This window comes from Sinohyriopsis cumingii, chromosome 16 (assembly GCF_028554795.1).
Source record: "Sinohyriopsis cumingii isolate HCF-2022 chromosome 16, ASM2855479v2, whole genome shotgun sequence".
NCBI classification, from domain to species: Eukaryota; Metazoa; Mollusca; class Bivalvia; order Unionida; family Unionidae; genus Sinohyriopsis; species Sinohyriopsis cumingii.
Genome location: NC_142976.1, coordinates 4,952,945 through 4,976,126, shown reverse-complemented (window position 1 = coordinate 4,976,126; position 23,182 = coordinate 4,952,945). Strand labels below are relative to the sequence as shown.

Sequence of the window (23,182 nt, the reverse complement as noted above, 5' to 3'; positions counted from 1 at the left end):
ATAACATCAAGTTCTACTGATATTTTTCATGCACCAGTCTGTATTTGATCATGAGCCCCATGGACTTGAAGCAGATGATATGTTAATCTGTCCTTTCTCAATCTCACTGAATCCCTCTGTAACACAAAACAGCCTACACTTGTATACAGTAGGGGATTCAGAAAGTGCCATTACAACTTGCATAGAAATTGAGTCCAGCTGCAATCAACAGAGACACTGGTTTGCTATTTCTTTATGTGCTGGCAGATGAGGCTTTATGTTCTTCTATTGATTACACCTAATAAACTGCATAGACCCAGACCTGCTGGCGTATTATGCATGGTAAATCTGGGTTTGTACAGTTTGCAGTTGGATTTGAGTTACAAGTGAGTGTTAAGTGGAAAGGTGTAATTCTGCTATACAGGCATGAGTGGGAAATGGTCAGTACTTTTTCTTGTTCTTGATAAGATGTCAAGTCAGTTTGAAGAATATATATTTTTCTGGCCCAGTATTAAAAAGCCTTTAAAAGAGATGATGCAGATGAAATCCAAACAACTGTGTAGAAACAGTTGAATTAATAGATTTGTTCTCACCAATGAAAATTTAATATATTGTCAATTCCCATGAATCTGTAACTTATGTGAAATTAGTATAACAAAATACATGTATGCTGACTTAAGTAAAACATGATTTCAAAATATATGCATTAAATAAAGCATTCCAGTCCAGTAGACATTTATATTTTACTCATTAATATTTGTAACTACTAATGACCTAGATGCAATGAAATGATACCAATATTTGCAAAACTTCTCAAATTTGTTGTGCATTCAAGTGTTTCTTTAAGAAGTATCAATTCCGTTTGTCGTTCACTATGCTATCCTTAAGTTGACAAACTTCCTAATCTGCATTAAGTATCTTGCAATGTCTGAAACATATAAATGTAAATCATTGATGTTCATTCCAAACCTTCAAGAGATTGATGAATCCCCAAATTACAGATCATGGCACCTTCTATAAAACATGGTATTTCACATGAAGTCAAAGATTTTCTTTTGAAACTGCTACTTTGTTAGAGCAGATTTTTTTTTATTCATAGTGAACATTTCTCACATTCATTCCAAGGTTTAGTAGTGCTAGAAGAACTGGTGCCACCCAGACATCCAGTATAGCAGGCACTAAACGTTTTTGTGTGATGTCCAACTGTTCCTAAGTGAAAATTCCACTGATCTACCATCAAACTTGGCCGCTGCTATGACCATCTTGAAAATCTTGGTATTGCCAATCTTAAACCGATGGTCATATCAACTTTCACTTTCACTAAAAGACTTTTTATGCTCTTGTTGGTCCTAAATAAAAATGTTGCCGATCTAAGATCCATTAAGATCATCATGGTGACCATTCTCAAAATGCTTTTGTTATTGCTACTTGTCCAGAACTGATAGTTGTAGTGACAGTGGTTCTTTCAAATTCAGAACAAACATTTGATGGGTGCTGTTAGGTAGATGGAATTTTGGGATTCATCAGTAAAGTATGCACTTGGATTGAGAAGTTTTGTGGATACAGAGCCTGATTATAGATCATCAGACTAAACAAATTTTTATGTCTTGTTTTGACAGACAACAAGTCTGCTCTATTGGAAGTCCTGAAGAGAAACATGCATTTGGTCAGTGATGCCCTGCAGGAATTAGATCAGGTAATCAAACTTGAAATGGCATAAAGTGTTAACTTTATTAATGGTATGTGTAATGTATGATGCAAAAAGAAATTGTTTCTGATCAGCTGACTATTTCTCATTGCCAATCTCAGCACTTTTTTCCCCCATGGTAAAAGAAAAAGGGCAATAAAATCACATTGAATATATATAATGTTAAAGAAAAATGAACTGTCAACCCAAATTTTAAAGCCAGTGCAATAGAAAAAGTACACTTATTTTTTATTTGCCTAATGAGAAAACAAATTTAAGAACTCAAAGTATGGTTTCAGAAATGGAAATCCAGTCAACATTCTTAAAGATCAGGGAATACATATGTAGACCATAAAATATCAGGTTTAAAAAACGGGGAGTTTTGGGTCAGTAAGTCAAGGACCTGGAAGCAAAGACTCGCACTACGAAGAACTCTGAACTTCTAAAACTGGATGACGGTGGCATTTTAGCTGATTTAAAGAAAAAAACTAAAGGAAGACACCAACTTTTGATTGGCAACATCTTACCTTTGTATATACTCTAACTAGAAATCAAACTGTGATTGTTGGAGCACAGAGCAAACACTTTGTGACTAAAATTATTATGTGGATGTTGTGGACATCCAACAAGCCATCGGAAGGCCAACCCCACCTCCCCAAATTTATATGGTAGATTGAATAATGCAAAGTTTTAAGTCAGCTTTGCCATGAATTACTCTTTGTAAGCAGTGAGTTTTTGTTCTGTTAGTCAAAGACCAGGAGAGTGTATGTCTTGGCATGTCATCCAGCATGCATCTGTTATTGCTTGTTATTGCCACTCCACCTAAACCATTGGGAGGATTGACTTGAAACTTAACATATACATTCATGATGAGGTCTGGGCTCTGATTAGTCTGTAGTGTAAATATTCCCCACCCACTCAAACTCCACTCTTCACCCATCCTGCTTTCTTTCACATCAGGAGCCAACAAGAAAATTGTATCACCATTCTGCCTGACTGCTTTGATGGCCTAGTGGTTAGAGCATCTGCCTCAGATGCAGGAGGTTGTGGGTTCAATCCCTGGCCACATCATACCAAAGACTTACATAAATGGTACTAACAGCTTGGCACTCAGCATTAAGAGGTTAGTGTTAGGACTGGTTGACCTGTTGTCAGAAGAATGTGACTGGGTGGGACATCATGCTACGTGTCTGCGGCATGATGCCCCAGTGCTAGACATCGCTGTCAACTGTCACACTGCAGACATTGTAGCAATATGACTGAAAAATTGTTAAAGCTACATTAAAAATCCTAATCATACACAAACACTATTTCAGTGTGAATTCAAGAAGTCACTTGTATGGTAATCTACCCCTGGATAAATTCTTGGAATTTTTTGAGGGAATGCAGTTTGAATTAAAAAAATGGACTAAATTTGTAAGGATTTTATGTTACCTCTATTTTTTTATTTATTCACTTTTTAAAAGACTATAAAATAGTTAAATAAACATAGTAACAGGAGTGAAATATAAAGGTCAAATAAGTTCTCAGATTTGAAAGTATATAAAACTAGACACTTCTGTTTACTTATTTAAAACGAGAGACTTCTGTTTACTTATATAAAACTAGAGACTTCTGTTTACTTATATAAAACTAGATACTTCTGTTTACTTATATAAAACTAGATACTTCTGTTTACTTGTATAAAACTAGAGACTTCTGTTTACTTATATAAAACTAGAGACTTCTGTTTACAACTGATGTCCTGAAGATGTTACTGATTCAAATAAGCAGTGATAATTGCGGAATGAAGAGTTGATCCAATGATGGTGTGTTAAGAATGATTACTTGTCATTACTTAAATTCAGTTGTATTTTCCCCATGGCATAGATATTCACTATTTAAAATAGTAATTAAACTTGACTGACTGGTTCTGTTTATGATACTTCTAATGGTATTTTATTGCAAATTTCATTTCATAATATTTGACAAATATTTGTCCGTAAACAACTTCTACTCAAAAGTAGCTCATCTAAAGTAGAGAGAGCATGCATTTTTTTAATATAAATTATACTGAGCTGTCCTAGGATACAAGATATCCGTAAACGGCAGCTGTTTTTGTAGCTAGTTGAAGAATCTGGAGAAGTATAGCGTAAAACATCTTCTTGCCTGATTTCTTTACCAGCTGTTCATGGATCATGGATTTTGCTGTTTGGTAGATAAATGCCAGGTGATTGATCTCAAGTCCACTTGGGCTTCTTGCTTAATTTAAATATGCACTTTATTTTATGCAGAACAGCTGAACATGTGCTGCTAGCTTACTCTTTTACCCATGGACACATTACTCTTTTACCTATGGACACATTACTCTTTTACCTATCTATAGACACATTACTCTTTTACCTATAGACGCTTACTCTTTTACCGATAGACACATTACTCTTTTACCTACGGACACATTACTCTTTTACCTATAGACACGTTACTCTTTTACCTATGGACACATTACTCTTTTACCTATAGAAGCGTTACTCTTTTACCTATCTCTAGACACATTACTCTTTTACCTATAGAAGCATTACTCTTTTACCTATAGACACATTACTCTTTTACCTATAGACACATTACTCTTTTACCTATGGACACATTACTCTTTTACCTATAGACACGTTACTCTTTTACCTATGGACACATTACTCTTTTATCTATGGACACATTACTCTTTTACCTATGGACACATTACTCTTTTACCTATAGACACATTACTCTTTTACCTATCTATAGACACATTACTCTTTTACCTATCTATAGACACATTACTCTTTTACCTATAGACGCATTACTCTTTTACCTATAGACACATTACTCTTTTACCCATAGACACATTACTCTTTTACCTATAGACACATTGCTCTTTTACCTATGGACACATCTCAACAAGATCAACTAAGCCTTACCTAAAGAATGTTGCTGTAACTCAATTTTCACACTTGTATTTTCAGTTTTTCCTTAGGCTACCTTTATTGAAAGTAGACATTTAAATGACTTCTTATCAAAACACACTCAGGAAGATTTGATGGAAAGCATCTTGTCATGAAGCTCTTTTAAATTATTTTTTTCAATTATGGCCACAGTTACTAAGAATAGAAAAATCATTGGATGACTTCTCAAAAACATCTCATCTGGATTGAACCAAATTTAATAAGAGACCTATTTAGCATAGATGATATTTATATGTTACAAATGATTCACCTACCCAGGTTAACAGTATTAGGTCCACTTGGGCTTATTGTTTTCAAGTGTCCACAAATCTAACAATCTTTGACATTAGAATAGTCCTTGCCCTCAGTATCTTTTACTGTTTTCACCTACAAATAAAATTTGCTCCATGTGCATGTTTGTGTTTGTTTGGGATTTTTAACGTATCTTGAACAATTTTTCAGTGATATTGCTACAATGTTTGCAGTGTGACAGATTATAATGATGTCTTGCACTTGGGTATCATGCCACAGACATGTAGCATCATGTCCCACCCATCCACATTATCCTGATACCAGGCCAACCAGTGCTACTACTAACCTCCTAATGCTGAGTGCCAAGCAAGGCAGCTGCTAGTACCATTTTTGTAGGTCTTTCATATGACTAGGCCAGGCTTCGACCTTGTTGACCTACCGCATCCAAGGCAGACACGCTGGCTTGGTCTGTGGATACATCTCAATGAGAGCAACCTGACCATATGAAAGCTAGATCACCCTAACCCAATTTTAATGCTGAAGTGACAGTGTTTTCAGTTACAGTTAAACCTGCTTTATTGAGCGTCTGTAGAAGTAACTGCCTATCTCAAACAGTCAATTTTTGAAGTACCACAAACCAAAATTTGAAAGAAATGAATGACTTTTAAGCAACACATTTCTTAAGAAGCTACTTTTCTCACTTACTGGAGGTGGCTGCTTCATATAGGTTTGTTCTTTGCAACTGTATTATCTTTGACCCAATATCACCTACACTCATGAAAATTGATTTGTGGATGCATTTCAGAAAATTGAAGGAAAGTGATCCTACAACACCTAAAAATTGAAGAGTTGTCCAGTTCTCATGCTTTAGTGATTTGAAAAGAAATTTAGTTTTTCATGGATTACACCGTCAATATTTTGAAGTCTGTTTCACTTGCATGTTTGAAAACTGTATATGGATGCATCTCAAGCAGAGCAATTGAATGATACCAAAACTAGGTCAGTCAGTGTTTTCTCATTTTTAGGCTTTTGTGACTTGTATTTATAGCTATTAATTGGTTACATCATCCAAGTCATTAAGTGGGACCCTATTTCATGTACAATATTGAAAATCAATGTGGATGCATCTTGAGGAGAAAAACTCAACCTTATCAAAAGTAACTCATGTTGACCTAATTTCATACTCCAGTGACTTTTGAAGTTATACGATACCAGTGAATACACTGTCAGCTTCTCCAGATGTGCTGCACTTGGTGAAGAGATTAGTGTTTATGTGTAAACGCCTTGTTTTTTTAATCATGTGATGGAAATATTTTATTGTTTTCTGATGGTATGATATTACTGGAAGTACAATATAAACCAAATTGTCATGTAAAGGTATTGACTTGCAGACAAAAAAAACATTCAGACCTCAAGTTTTCAAATTTATCCTTAGCAAGTCTTTTTAATTTCAGTAAGTAAAAAAAAAGTGCAACATTATATTATTTATTGTAAAAATGAATTATTTTTTTATCCAGGCATTGGAGATCGATGGAGAAGATGAGGGGATAGAAGAATTTTTGGGAAATGCACAACAAAATCATGGTAACAATGCAAGCAGCTGGTCTGACAGGGATAAAGATATTGTTGTTAGTTGTCTTCCCTTGATAAAGGCTTCTAAGTCCATTTTGAAAAAGACACATGCAGCGGTAAGGATGAATGGAAGATGTAGCTCAGAGGAAGAAATATCACAGCTGGATGACCTAGGTGATTATATAGAGAGCATGAGCCCCAAAGTGGATGAATTTGCAACAAGTCTATACCCTCCACTCAAGGGTCCAAATGTACTGCAACATGTAAGTCACAATCAAGCATTATTTAATTATTCATTATCCACATACTTTCAGAGTAACGATTAGGTTACATTCCACACATATGTACTGTTGTACATTATGATGTCCTTAAACTATTCATACACCTGGGGAAGGGATGGTTAACTCTTGAGTTGCTTCTCTGCCATGTCTGGGAATTTTCATCTTTGAATTATGAACCAAGTGTTAACACCTGGGACCTCTGAGTCATGCCATTGGAACTTTCCCTATTCCCTAGAACTTAACCACAGTATCATAAATTGGAAAGTATTGAGATCCCTACCCAGTAACCATATACACTTTATTGGGCATAAAAAGACCAATTTATACATACAACTGACAGAGAACCCAATGTGTTCATCACTGTACACAAGAACTTGGGCTTGGTGGTGTTATTAGAAGCAATCAGTTAACCAGTAAATAATGTCCACTTTTTCAGCTGGAAATGGAAAAGGTATGAAATTGTACATGCATTCACATACATGCCAACCATTAGGCTTTTTTCCACAAAATTAAGCATTTCGCGTGAACATATTCGGACTACACATTTTCGGTATACCCACCTCCTAAAAAAATAAATTTCTTTTGTCCATTTTTAAAAACATCCCATTATTCCCACAGACGGTTTCTACATAACTGTGACATAAGAGTGCGCTTGTCCGTAGACTTGCACTTTCCTAACAGTATTATGTTCTATCTATAGCAGCTGTCCTATTTCCAAGAAACATGCTGGTTTCTACTTTCAAACTTTTGACCATGGTTTCTATTTGTAGTAGCTGTATGGCTTCGTTAGGAGAGAACAGACTGGTTTTCTAATTTTTAATCTTTGCTCGCAGATTCTTTGTTCTAATTCGTATCTGGTACAGAACTAGTCTGGAGGTATTTTGGCACTAAAAGTAATCAGATTTATTGTAATCAATGCGCGTGTTAGAGCAAAAAAAATTTTCAAATAATTTCACAGATGGATTAGAAAAAGACAAAACCAAATCAAAGATGAATACATGAATTACATAATACAGCATTTCATTCTAGGGCAGCTTCACACCCATTGCAGGATGTGTGGAAAGGATTTTAATATTGATCATGGTGGTAAAACAAAGAAACCTTGAATTAGCTCTTTTTACTAACTCCATTACTAAGGTAACTTATTTTTTACAGCATAACTCAAATGTGAACACAAATTTTATCAATGCAGAGGCGTTATTTACCGAGTTCTTAATAGAACACAGACTACCCCTAGCACCGTATCGGTAGAAGACTACGTTGCTGCTTTGTTCAAACTAATGTTTCTTGATTCCAAATTTGCAGAATATATGCATGTGCAAGAACAAAATCATCTAATATTGTTTCGTGTTTAGCAAAAGATACTTCACTTAAAATTGCAGGAGCCATGAAGATTGGGTCATTTATTATTGCCACAGACAGGAGTAGTCATTATGATGACAAAAAGTTGTACCCAGTCTGTGTAAGAGATGAGCTAAAAGATCCAAAACTAGAAGGTATAAATTCCCTCATCTTTGTTAGGTTATGAAAGGAATATTGGTTCTTTACCATTCTATTGCTGACAGTGAGAGATTGTTCAGTATTGTTAACAAAAATAAAACTGAATTCAGATCCAGGCGTTGTAACCCAGCACTTAGTGTTCTACTGGTGTGCAAAACATTCATAATCTCAGCTGGTACAAAGTGTTTTGCGAGTCTGTTGCTTTTTAAAGCTAAAAGTGCTACATATAAAATCTTGAAGGGTAATTGATGTTAAAAGATCAGAGGGGTAAATGAATGATTTTGTACATATGCTCATCGAATTTTATAATGTTATATGTGGTTTACTCTTCTTCTGCTCGGATTATTCATTTTGTCCACTTGGATTACACTTTTTCCTTGCCAGGGGTTGGCATATATGCGTTCAGCTTTAAAATCTTTATAAAAGTATTTTTCACATGTTTCTTTCAATATTCACAAAATCTGATGTAAAAGTTGTATGCATGCTGAAAGCATGTGTTGTTTGTTAATTATTCTTGCTGTAGTCGTTCAAATGATTAGGCGTACAAGTGGTTATTATTGGGAATTTACAGTGGATAAAGGTACATGGAAACGCTTTTGAGAAAATTGTAGCAATATGAAATTTGTACAGACACCGTTCATAGACCCTGGAAAATAAATGAACCGTACATGTGCTTTGTCTTTCTTAATGTAATTTTGCTGTTAATTTCTCCCATTGAATTCAGACATAATGATCTGTGACAAAATTACTGAATAATTTAAATATGTATGCAGTTTTTGCAATGGAATTACATGCATTATCAAATCAGATGGTAAGTAAACAATGTTAATACTCTGTTCATGCTATATATTAGACATTGAATTCAGACTCAATGATCTGTGACAAAATTATTGAATATTTTAAATCTGCGTGCAATTTTTCAATGGAATTACATGCATTATGGATGAACTGCATGCCACGATGGCACGATAGTAAATGGTGTTGATACCCTATTCATGATATATGGTAGACATGAATACACGTATATGTGACAATACATTGTTCTCTGAAAAAAGTAAAATAATGTAAAACTCCGCATTAACGCAATCCCGCTATTAACGTGATCCAATTTTTTGTACCCCAATTATCATGTTATAGTGGGGTTCTACTTTAGTTACATTCATGACACTGATTTTTTACAGTCTTACAGTTGATATTATGGCATTCACTTCCTTAGTATTAATAATGATGCTTCAGTGCATTTTCATGTGGATGTATTGTATGTACTGTAGAGAACTCAATTATATTGCTGTATTGTTTTTGCCAGTCAGACAAGTACAGGTAAGTTTTCTTTGTACAGTTTAGTCGTAGTGCCCATTTCGTAGTTACTATAAGTGACACTTTGGTGATTTTGCTTGTATAGGCAGTCAGTTGACCTTTCCTACAGGTAATTTTTTATCAGAGTTGATATTTTAGTGTCCACTTAGTAAGAATTAATATCAATGCTATACCTGTATGGATTGCCTCATGTTCCTTTTAAAAGGGAATTGTCGTAATGTGTAGCTCTGCACATGAACTCATAAGTTTATGGGTTCATAAATCATAAAGCAGGACACCTGCGGTGCTACACCTGTATATCTTTTTGCTATATTTTGTCTTTCAGATTTTGACCATGGGCAAGACCGGACTGACAACAACTCTGTTTCTGTTGTCAGCCTACAAATATATATCAGACTTGCATGTTATGGACAGAAGTCAATGGGTGGCAGTATTAGGGGTGCTTAAGAGAAAGGCACTGAAGTGCACCTAGACCGACAAGGATGTCATCAGTTTTCATGCTATGGTTTGACACCTTGTTGGGGAGCAAGATGGAGATCAAACAAATATTTTCAGTTACCATCACGCATTTCAGAATTATGGACAGGCTACATGGATCAGTATCCTGTACCCATTGAAATCGCGAGAACTGGACGTCATGCCAACCAAGTTCTGTCCTGACTGGACTCTGCCATTATACATCAGATTAAAATGGTCATAACATCATTTGATCATACAGTATCAGCCGTCAGCTTTGTCCATTTTATAGCTTCATTCACAGCTGAAATATGTATTCCATAGAACTCTAGTTTATTGTTTTAGAAAAATTGACCCACTATAAACCAAGACCTGTGTTTTTTTTTAACTTGGACATTTTAGGATGGCTAAATGAATTAAAATAATTATTCCTTCACTGCAAAGTTTTACTATTCATCTGGCGTTCTCCGTTATGGATCACTGCCATCTCACCTCTGTCTGTGTGGGTTCGAGCCTTGGATTCGGCCAATGTGGTATGTGAGAAAGCTTGCCAGTAGCTTTTCGTGGGTTGGTGGTTCTTTCCTGGGATTTCCTGGGTTCTTCCTCCACCATTAATACTGGCCGCCATGTATAGCCTATCATGTGCTGAAAAATGGCGTTAAACCCTACAACAACAACAACAACAGCTATTCATCTGGTTTTTCCCAATACTTTTCCCTGTATCTTTACAATGCAAATAACCCTTTTTGACAGAAATGTTTGTAATTTAAGATGTGCTTCTGCAGGGACATACTGTACCATCAGTGTGTGTGCGAGAGACAGAGAACCTTTTTTCAGGGGTCGCACAATAATTCTAGGTAGTAGATCAGTCATTATTAACAGAAGATATTAATGAAACTTATTAATAATCCACCACTGATTCTTTTGTCTTTTACGTTTTTTTCAGGGGGAGGATCTTCACAAATTGAATACCACTTTGCTTGGCTTTCTAAGGTAAGACTAGCAAAGTGCAAGATAGTGAAATTGCTTAATACTGTGGAAAACCCTTACAAGGAAAATAAACTTAATGTCCTCTGCTTTACATCAAAAACATGGATTGGAAAACATGGAATATTAAGTGGTCCCGTTGATCCTTTCATCAGTCCACTTATTTTTCTACACCACCCTCTTAATTATTTTGTTATTAACTCTGCAGTTCATAGAAGAGGGGTTGAATATTCTACTGTATGAGAAAGGACAAACAATGAGATGTCAAATAAGTTATAAAAGTGCCATTAACCAACCAACCAGTCAGCTATAACTATTTAGCAGAGATATGGCCTCAGATTTTTGGATCTTCACACTTTTGATTTCAGCAGTAGTTTTCTTATGTATTATTTCAAGAAAGTTCTACATGCAGCCCTTTTATCGATGTAACTTTAGCTTTTTACATTGACTTTTAATGGAATTACCAGTATGGCAGTTGAATGTTGGAACCATATCATTTTGTTTCCACTCTTAAAGTTTTAATTTCAAACAAATTATATATACAGTTTTATATTGATGTAATTTATTCTACATGTCAGTGTTCTAAGTCATTAGTAGTGTTTCACCATTTAGAAATGTATCTTAAGGATCATCATTATGCTAGTGATAGTTATATCTGTATCATCACCAAAGCCCTTTCCTCTACCAAACTTAGTGGTGTTTTTGGGATGTTTAGGTGGTGTTTTGTTGGTCCTTAATTGGTGCTTCTCTTAAATGGAAAGTCATTTTGACATAGGGTTTTCACTGGAAGAGTTCTTGGTTCTAAATGAAAATTATGCACACTGACCCTCCATGATTACCAGCCCTTGTGGATAGCATGTAATTGTGGCAGGAAAGAATCCACTTGATTTTGGGCTCAGGAAGTCAAAGGTTATTGTCACTGAGAATGTGATAAAAAAAAATATGGTTCCTCACAATAACTTGAGTTCCCCATCATTTGTAGTTGCCAGACCTTGTGGATGCCTTGCACTAAGAGTGGGGAAGAACCACTTGAGTTTGTAGTCAAAAGTTCAGAGGTCAAGGTCACTGGGCCTGAAAGGATACATGTTTTCCACATAATTACAGACTGCTCCGGTGGCCTAGTGGTTAGAGCGTCCGCCTCGGATGCGGGAGGTCGTGGGTTCGATCCCCGGCCGAGTCATACCAGAGACTTAAAAAATGGTACTAACAGCTGCCTCGCTTGGCGTTCAGCATTAAGAGGTTAGTGTTAGGACTGGTCGGCCTGGTGTCAGGATAATGTGACTGGGTGGGACATCATGCTACATGTCTGCGGCATGATGCCCCAGTGCTAGACATCACTATAAACTGCCACATTGCAGACATCGTAGCGATTGTTAAAGCTACGTTAAAAATCAAAATCACACATCACCACATAATTACATCAGTTCTTCATACCTCAAGCAAACTTTGACAATTGGTTGCACTTTGATTGAGGAGGGAACATGTTCATTTTGAAGTCAAATGTTATTGGTTATGGTTACTGCGGTTGAAAGAAGAAAATCTGTTTGATCACAATAATGTTGCACTCACTCATCACTGACCTGGACCAAATTTTTTGATTGCTTGCTCTTACAGTAAGGATGAAGCATAGTGATTAAGGGGTCATAGTTCAACGTCACTGTGACTGAAAGAAAATATATAGTTTCTGCACATTTTTTCATTATCTACACAGATGACTGTTAAAAACAGTACATGTATTTAATGTGCCATGAATGTTAGTATTCTTGTGGAAAAATTGCTTTCATGTTTGGTGTGCATTTTTACCCTGACCTGAACATATGCATGTAATTCCACTAAGGTTCTTAGACTGATGATGTTTATGAGACCCTCACATGAAAATGAGCATATGATTGCACTGTGGGGCTATTAGAGATGACTTCTGAAAGAGTTAGGTCTCAGTTTAACATAGAACAGGATGTACAGTTTTTGGCAGACAAGGGGTCACTGTTTGTGCTTTTATATACAGATATCACCTAGATGATATCGACTTAGACAATTTTTTCACAAAATGTTTCCTTTGAATTTGAATTTTTTAATTAATTTTTTTAGTAAAGACTAACAAATAATGAAATTAATTGTCTAAAACAAAAAAAATCAGGATTCTTAACAGGCTAAATTTAATGGTATTAATGTGAAATGAATTATATATTTTTCAGTGAAAATTGAAGGCATTGAAACCATAAATTTCAAGTTACAGGATTCTGAGTTATGCAAACACTCTTAGCAACACATTTATTATGTAAATCAGGTATTAGCTGTATGCAATTACTTCTGTTTTTGACTGATTATTTTGACATTTGGTAGCTTTTTGGCCCTAACAGCAGTATTTGCATATTGTTCCAAAGTGGGGTTTTCATTGATTTTTGTTCAGGTTATGCCCTATTTTTGACTTAAAGAATTAAATGGAGTACTTTGTGGTGGACTATTTTCCTGAAGAGATGTGTATAATGCATCATTTTACTACTGCTTCTCCTACTGCTATGTTACTGTTGCTACCTCCAATGCCACTTATTATTATTTTGCCATTCCTTGTTGATGAAAAACTTGGAATAGAATATCTTCATTTCCCATTCCTCACACTTTTGTTTCCACCCTATATGTGCAAGACATTTGTGATTAAAAATTGAAACTTTGTAAACTTGTATATCACCCTTAGAAGCAGTGTCATGCACCACAATATAGATCCCATCTTCAAGGGCATCAACATGGCGAAACATTTTAAGTTGTTTATCACCCTTTCCCTTCCACTTCATAACATTAGGGCTGTCTGAGGTTAAGCAACAAAACTCTTGTACATCATCACATGATGGTGGGTCATGTAGCACATTGGGGGGCCTATATTCAGGTTCAGGGTTATAAAGCAATATTTTGTTTTCATCACACCTTTTCCTTCTGCTACACAAGTTTAGACCCATTTGAAATTAATGAATGTAACTTCGTACACTTGTGCATCATCACTAGAAGGTATGTCCTGTACCACATAGATGGCACTGTCTTCAAGGTCAATGTCATTACTCAGTACTTTAAATCTTCCATCACATATTCACGTCCTAAGTATAACTCTAAATTTGTTTGAGATTAAGAGATTAAATTTGGTATACTTGCACATAAGAAGGTTGGTCACATCTCCTCAAAGTCATAGCTCAGTATTTTTAGTTTTCCATCACTTTATGCTCTGTAGAGCTGTTTTATGATTATTGATAAATGAAACTTTGTATATTCAGTTAGTATCATTTGGAAGGCATGTCATGTACTAGAATAAGGTTCCTATCTTCCAGGTTAGGTCAAGGCTTGGCATCTTAATTTTTCATCACACATTCCTTTGACTTTTTTAACTTTAGAACTGTTTGAGATTAGGGTATGTATCTTAATTACTCTTGTACATTATCATTAGGAGGTATATCCTTGGGGTTTTATCTTGCCAATCAAAGATATGACTTGGTTTTTGTTGTTTTCTGTCTTTACTTTCCCATTTGCACTATACTTTTAGAGAATTTCTATATTATGGGACAAAACATTGTATACTTAATTATATCATCTTTATAAGCTGTAATGTGAATTACCTTAGGGTTCTTATCATGCAGGTAGCCATGCTGGTTTGGGGGGTTAGTATACTTGACTTGTAGTTTAAAAATAAAAATAATGGGTTTATATTTGTACCATTAGGTTGACTACCATAGGTTCATAGGCAAGGTACTTTACTTAAATTGCCATATTATTAAATAACTTACATGTATTGCTGTGCCAAATAACACCAAACCTGAAGGGTCAAGGGTCAGTATTTTAATGTTTTCCTTCACACTTTGTTTTCCACGTTGTTATTTACATTTTGTATGTTGTGTACCACATTGTGGGTTAATATCATGGTGTTATATATTACATTTTTGGATTGCACTTCATTGGTGTAACTATGTATAATTGCTAAAAGCATGTCACATAACACATTGAGGGTCACAGTTTCAAGGTCAAGGTCACATATCAATAATTTAGGTTTCAGTTGCATTTGCCTTTCTGTTTTCTGACTTAACAGCTGTTTAAGATAATGGATGATGCTTTTGTATACTTATTTATTTGCACAAAAAAATGTGCACTGCAAATTTAGATCTTATCCCCAAGGTCATGGTCACAGGTCAATATTTCAAGGTTTCTTTTGTTTTTACTTTGTGTGATAAAAGCTGCTTGAGGTTCATGCAGAAACCATGGTATACTTATGCTCTCCATTTTTTGGTGTTATGTTTCACAGTCAAGGTCAAGGTGATATGAATTGTTTGTTACACCTCCAAGGCACTTTTTCTTTAGTGCTCAGTGAGAAATGGCAGTGACAGTGGTCAATTTCTATGTCTACCCAGTAACTTTACAGCTCCATCTTTAGTTTCACCATCAGTTTCATTATTATGAACATTTGTAATGTCACCATGGTAGGTTGGTGTGAATAATTACCGTATTTACCATCTATATTGGGACATGACAAAATAATGTTTTTCCTGTCCAAGAACCTATGGTGCAACTATTTGTATTGCATTTGTCTTCCCCCCCCCCCCCCCCGCACATTGCAATAAATAGATACACAGAACGCTAATTGATAATAAAAAGAAAGAAATTAACCTTGTATTGTTATCATTTATTCATTTTTTTTTACATGAGCATTAAGGAATAAAATATATCCATGAAATATGTATATATATGTAGCATAGGCTTCCATATTGTAGCATGTATCACTTATGTCCTATAACAAACGCCATGTTGGTTATTGACATGAACATTGAGAAACAAATTGTGTTTGGTTGTGCTCAAAGGTTTGAATATGTTATCCGACTGAAAACTGATCCAACAAACAAGAGGGAATAATCAACCAGTATGTTGAGGACAACTGCCATTCATGAAGACATGGTGTTAGGTGCACAAAAAAAAGACTGAATTATATCCAGGTCTACTGTATGACAGTATCTCGCAAATAAAAATCATTATTTGAAAATACATTCACTTGAGTGCATGTGACAATCTTTTCACCAGCACAGGTTACAAATGTATGATTACTATTTAACCGCAGACATCAGTGCTCCTTTGTATTAATTATAACTACAGATGCCACACACATAGAAGACTGGGTGGTGAATAAACACAACTGGCAGCGGTAAACTCCTTCTTTGAACTTAACAACTGGACATCAGAGACAAAGGTTATTTTTATTACAAAGCAAGCTGACCTCGGAAGCCAACTTTGGATACTCTGAAGCCGTTTTTTTTTTTCTTTTTAAAAGGATATCAATACAAAGGTTATTTTATTGCAAAGCAAGCTGACTTTGGAAGCTGACTGTGGATTCTTTTACCTGTGTAAATTTTTTTGTTTTCTGAATAATTTTACAAAGACAGCCAAGATATGGAAGCTAACTTTGGTTCCTTTTCACCGGTATTCGGGGGAATTTTGAAAATAAATTGAAACAAGGGAACAATTTTTAAAGTGACACAATATAGTGCTTCGTGCATGGACATCGATAGCCCAGTATAGCCCAGAATATTTGGAGAAAATAAAATCATGTGATGAATTCGTGAAGGCCAGAAGAGAAGCATATGATTTTGCCGACAATATGATCATTAACATGGATGAAATTCTAGTGTGCTTTGTTCACATTCCTGGACAGATGTGATGATAAGATTGCGGTCAAAAGTGTGAGAATTAGACTGGTACAAATTTGAAAAAATCTGATTTTAGTCCTTGCAATTTCATCTTCAGGTGATGTGTTGTCTCTTGCAATTTTTCATGGTACAAGAAAGCTATAAAAAAAAATCATGCACCGAAAGAGTGGATCATGTACATGTGCAGGAGAAGGGTTGTGTTAATGAGATGCTGTTGCAGTAGATTAAAGAGTTTTATATCAAGTACACATTTTTATATTTTTTAAATATAATTTCAGTTGGAGTGCATTTTTGACATTTTCGATTTAAAAGGTGTCACACAACTTCCGACTCAAAAAGAATGATATGTCCCAGAACATAACATTGCAAAAAATATTGCTTCTAAAATTAATTTATGGTGTCCCAACAAATACAGTGTCCCAACATATATGGTAAATACAGCCATTGAATTTGGTTATTATTTTTACATGGGTTGCAAATTTCAAATGTATGAAACTAAAATTCAGTAGAGGAAATTTTAGAGTCTCAGTAAAAAACAGTATCTCCTTCACAACAATTACAGTCTTTATTTTCAATTAAAATTGGCAAATGAGTACAAGACTATAATAATAATAATAACAATGCACAACAACAATCATTGAATGTTTTAAATAAAACTTTAAATAAGTGCACTGGACTGACTTTGCTGTACATTGTTGTGTATGCATGTATTGTTGTTGTTGTAACAATTTTGTAATGTGTTTAAATTTTTAGATTTACTCTTTCATTGCTCCAGTGGCCTAGTGGTTAGAGCATCTGCCTCAGATGCGGGAGGTCGCATGTTTGATCTCTGACCAAATCATACCAAAGACTTTAAAAAATGGTACTAATAGCTGCTTCACTTAGCGCTCAGCATTAAAATGTTAGTGTTAGGAGGAATGGGTGGCCTGGTGTCATGATAATGTGACTGGGTCATGCTACATGTCTGCGACATGACGCCCCAGTGCTAGACATCACTATAAACTGCCACACTTAAGACATTGTAGCGATATGACTGAAAAATTGTTAAAGCTACGTTAAAAATCCAGATCTCACATACACACACAAACACACACACACACTGATTTACTCTTTTAAGTGATCAAGATCAAAATTTGGAAGTGTTCAGATTGTTAGAAAAAAGTACTTATTTTCTCAACATCATGAAGAGTACCTTTACCTCTTTTTTTAGTGCAGGAGGTCACTGGTTCAAACCCCAGCTGAGTCATACCAAAGACTTAATAAAAATGGTACTAACACCTGCCTCGTTTGGCGCTCAGCATTAAGAGGTTAGTGTTAGGACTGGTTGGCCTGGTGTCAGGATAATGTGACTGGGTGGGACATCATGCTACATGTCTGCGGCATGATGCCCCAGTGCTAGACATCACTATAAACTGTCACACTGCAGACATCGTAGCGATATGACTGAAAAATTGTTAAGCTACATTAAAAAGTCCAAATATCTCATCCACACACATGCCCTTTTTTTAGTAATAGAAGCCTTCAGAGTTGACAACTAATTACTCAGATGGACCACTGATAATCATCATGTTAGCACTGTATAAAATATCCATTAATAAATTGTTTTTTATATTATACTCAATATAAAAATGTTTATTGAGAAACATACTTATTTGGGGGCTTCCAAAAGCAACGTGTACCACTCTTATTTTGTTTACAAAAGTTGGTGTGCAAGTTCTTGGAAAATGTTATTGATTAAATCATGCATTAATGACAATTTAATCAGCAAACTAGATTGTTACTCTCTTCTCGTTTTGTCTATTCCTGTAGGCAATCCCACATAACAGCAGTGGAAGATCACAGATGGCTGGATTTTCTGATGAAAGCAAGTACCCACAACTGGACCAAATTAAAGACGTTGACACTTGGTTCATAGTATTACAGGATAGTGTACATAAGCTACTAATTTATTTAGTCATGCGCCATTAAAGTCTACCATAGCTCAAGCACTTACAGGCTACAATAAAAAACGGGCTGACCTCCAGGATAAGGCCTGCATTGCAAGTGCCTATAGTGAAATGCATAATAATTGTCTTTCTGCTTTGCAAAGAAATGGGCATGGATTGTGTAGGCTTCCATCGATGGAGTCACCATTTCAACAATTCATTGTTACCTTCTAGGAGCATGGTTCAGCAACGTGAAAATTTAGTTTTTGAAGATTATTATAACACATACTAGACAGTGCGTAATATGCATCATTTAACCTAGGAGAGTTACATTTTGTCATCACCCCCACCATATTAAAGATATTCTTAGGAATGCCTTGGTGATTTTGTATGTTCTGACAGTTGCTAAATATTTCTTGATAACAAAGGATGGAAGAGGTGGGTCATTGAATGGGTTTGTTTATCTTCATGATTCAGAGCTTTCTGTCTCTGTGCTTTCTTAAAGATGTTGTTTATTAAAAAGACAAAACAAATCATGGAATTTCCATATTTATGTGCATGTCTGTTACATTAGTTACTGATAAAGTGCAAAGAGCATATTGTACATTGCCAAATATTTACTCAGGTGGAGTGACGAGTGCACCAGGTGTTATAGTGGCAGATTTTTTCCAACTAGTAGTGAACCAGTGTTCAGAGTATTGACCAGTCATAAATGCCAAATTTTTTAATCTGTCATTTTATTTCCCTTTAATCATTGTATAGAAGAAGTCGGCAAAGATCCTTAAGATTTTTTGGGGAAAAAATTTGCTCATATGTTAAATCCATTACGTGATTCATATTTCTTTTTGGAAATTGCCAATTGATGACATATTCATACACCTAAGAGTGAAGTGTATTTTATAAAATGACCACAATTTGAGAATTTATACAATCGATGTGTAAAGTTTAAATAAAAAATTCAATTTAAAGCATATATTTTAAGGCATCATGCGTACAGGTTATATCAACCTTTGTCATAATCTTGTGTGTATTAATTCAAACATATTAAGCTACTCGTACTGTATGGGTGTAGATCAATGTATACAGATATAATTTTTAATATGTATGTTACTTAAAATGATATACACAGAGATGCCAACCATTCTGGATTTTGCAGAATATACATTTTTAATAAAAATTCATTCTGACTTGTACTGACAAATTGCAAAAAAGCAAAAATTCTGTGGAGCACGAAATTTTCAGTAGGAATATATTTCGTGTGGATATTGGTAAAAAGAAAAACATTTAGTACCATTTTGATACACTGGTAAATGAATATGGTTTCTCAATGTGAAAACAATCTACATAACATGAAATAAGTCTGTTGTTAATAGGTGAACTATGGCTGAAATGATGAAGAAAAAAGATGTATAGATAATTTGTGAGGAAAACTAATGCTTATTTGTATTGTTGAGATCAAAACATGTTGAAGGGATTCAAGTTTCTGGAATTGGAGGAATGGACACACCATTTATTTTCACTGGACCTTAATGGTTACAATCTACAAGTATGTATGGGCTGATAGGAAAATCCAATATGATTGTTTGAAATTTGGAAGTGTGCGATTTATGATTAACATATCCTCCATTCTGGAAGTTTTCCTGAACTAAACAAAAGCTGATGCTTAGATTCTTGATAAGCATGCTTATGGGTTGGCATCTCTGCACAGTGTTTCTTTTCTAAGTAGTTTGATTCAGCTGAGACATTGCAACCTTGCTTGTTTTATTTTGCACTACATTTCAAAGAATTATTATTGTCAGCTGTTATGTCCCATATATATCTATTTGAGCTTTTTAATCAGAGTTTAAAATGACCTGCCTGTATATTTAAATGCTGCAGAGAACATTCAGAAGTCATATGATCCTGAATTTAAGATGTAAATTGATGTGACAAATTTTGCTTTACTTATAAATACAAAATGACCTGAAACATATTTATCAGGAAGGTAAGTAAAACTTTACGGTGTGATTTTGAACATTCTGTATGGAGATAGACAGGCGTAGAGACATATGTAAATCTTCAGTATCATATATACTCACTTATAAATTGAGTCCATTTGCAAATTGTATTGACCATAATTTATCAGCGCATTATGCGATACAGATAACTGTGGATGTTCATTCCAGTTGGACCTGACTTATATGTAAGTATGTATGGTAAGTTTTAATGCTTGCTTTATGATTTATTTTTAGCTCAAATGGTTGTAGATCGGAAGGGCTTATGTTGTAGGTCGTTCATCCATTAGCACAAGTTTTTTAACTTCTCATAAACTACTTGAAGGATTCCCATGAAACTTTAATTACTTGTAGGATTGCCATGAAACTTAGCACACACATTTATCCCATGGTCTATTTTGTCTTCAAAGAAAGTGGTGCTGCGTGCACATCCAGTATGGCCACCGCAGTGGACATATTGAAATATGTTTGATCACTACTGAGTAATCTGGAGGAATGGATGGTAGATGGGGTTTTGACTACTGAGTAATCAGGAGGAATGGATGGCAGATGGGGTTTTGACTACAAGTAATCTGGAGGAATGGATGGCAGATGGGGTTTTGACTACAAGTAATCTGGAGGAATGGATGGTAGATGGGGTTTTGACTACTGAGTAATCTGGAGGAATGGATGGTAGATGTTTTGACTACTGATTAATCTGGAGGAATGTATGGTAGATGTTTTGACTACTGAGTAATCTGGAGGAATGGATAGTAGATGGGGTTTTGACTACTGAGTAATCTGGCAGAATGGATGGTAGATGGGGTTTTGACTAAAAGATTTCTTATGTCAAGTTGGTCTTAAATTAAAATTGTGTCAGTCTGATGTACAATTTGGCTGCTGTCTTGAAAATCACATTTTTGTTTCTCATGAATAAATGGTCATATCAGCATGTAGTTTTGACTAAAAGACTTCTTACAATGTTTTATTGATCTTAAATTAAAATGTTGCAACTCTGACTTGGAATGTGTGGCCATCTTGAAAGTCTTGTTTTAGCTCCTCCTCTTAAAGGAAAATCATTTGACATTGGGTTTTAATCAAGAGAGTTCTTATGGTGTCTACTTAGTCCTATGTGTAAATGACTAACCCCTGATATGGCCACCATGGTAGCTATCTTGAAAATATTATGTCTACTCCCAAAAGTAATCTGTTACCAATAGACTTGTGATGCTTTGTTGGTCCTTCAATGAAAATGGTTACAGTCCAGTATGACTGCCACAATGAAAATCTTACAAATCTGGTTACTGCTCCCCTGGATGAATGATTATTGTAACTTGGGGTTTTCAGCAAAACACTTCTGATGATTGGGGTTTTCACCAAAACACTTCTACTTTATCGTAAATGACAGTGATGCCTATCTGACATCCAATATGTGCACCACAGCAGCAGATTTGAAAATTTTGTTATCATTGAAGAATATCAGACAGGGTATCAACACTTGACATTAAAACTAAAAAAATCTGTTCTTATCTTGAAATCCTGGAAATTATCTTTGGCCAGTAGAGCATCTGTCCCTTCAAGGGACTTGTATTTTATAAATATGTAGCAATATTGTATCGAGATTGTTTCACGAGTTTTTAATTTAAATAAAACTTTTGGCTTCAGTTTTTTCTTTTCGTTTTTAATGAATGTATCAAGATTTGTTGAATGTAAGTTACTTTACTACTTATACATTTTCATAATAGCTATTTTGTGGTAGGGGCTGTGTATGAAAATTAAGGGATCAGAACCTGAAAAGATAACATCATCTGTATTGTATGGTATCTACTAACCTCTTGGTAATAATACAAAGAAAACCAGTGCAATTTGTTGCTATATTTCACTCTTGCACACCTCAATTCCTGTTGATGAGTTTTTGAGTACAAATAATTATTCATGAAAGGACAATGATAATTAAGAAGTTCTCTGTGTAGTGCAAGCAAATACTGCATCCATGTGTGAAATCAAGCAACTAAGATGGCCAAGCATGATAACTTTCAGAGACAAGATTTCAAAACCCCCAAGTAAAAATGAGGACTGAAAAATACTTTTAAAAAATACTTGATTAATAAAATGCTTGTTATAAGTTTCTTTGTAATTAATGCATTTGTACCTTTAATCACATGTTACACTAGTTTCTTGTACAGAAATCTCCATGTATTATACAATAAAGTTTAAGAAAGAAAATACATTATGCAGTATTGAATGATTTCACTTTTTTCTTGTTATCTTCCATTACATCAAATGAATTTTTAAAATGCATTGTTACTAATATGTTTTTACAAGCTTCCATACATCTGTTTACACAGGGAAAACATTTCCTTTGTTGTTCATGATATAGCATGCTAATTATGAAGGCTATCAGTACTTTTCAATAGTTTAGCTCTCTACAATGAACTAAATTGATGGAACATCAGTTATCTTTGATATCAAATCCAATTTAATGTTTTGCTTCAGTGCTTGTACAATTCATGCTATTGGTGTAATGAATCTTAAGGTGGCTATATTTTGGTATCTAAAAATATCTCCATAGTATAGTGCTTTCTGTTTTCTTTTCAGCATTTATGAAAGTATCTTTT

The 23,182-nt window shown here is 34.9% G+C and overlaps 1 protein-coding gene across 1 annotated transcript in view; it reads left to right on the top strand.

Annotated features, from left to right (window-relative positions):
* LOC149779857 (cyclin-D1-binding protein 1 homolog) overlaps positions 1-22,794 on the top strand; it is a 50,308-nt gene extending 27,514 nt beyond the window's left edge. Inside the window, exons 7-10 of the mRNA XM_089936528.1 lie at positions 1,599-1,675; positions 6,396-6,713; positions 10,951-10,997; positions 18,476-22,794. Coding sequence (XP_089792654.1) covers positions 1,599-1,675; positions 6,396-6,713; positions 10,951-10,997; positions 18,476-18,581 — 548 coding nt within the window. The 3' untranslated portion in view covers positions 18,582-22,794. The remainder of the gene's footprint in view (positions 1-1,598; positions 1,676-6,395; positions 6,714-10,950; positions 10,998-18,475) is intronic.
* The last annotated feature ends 388 nt before the right edge of the window (positions 22,795-23,182 follow it).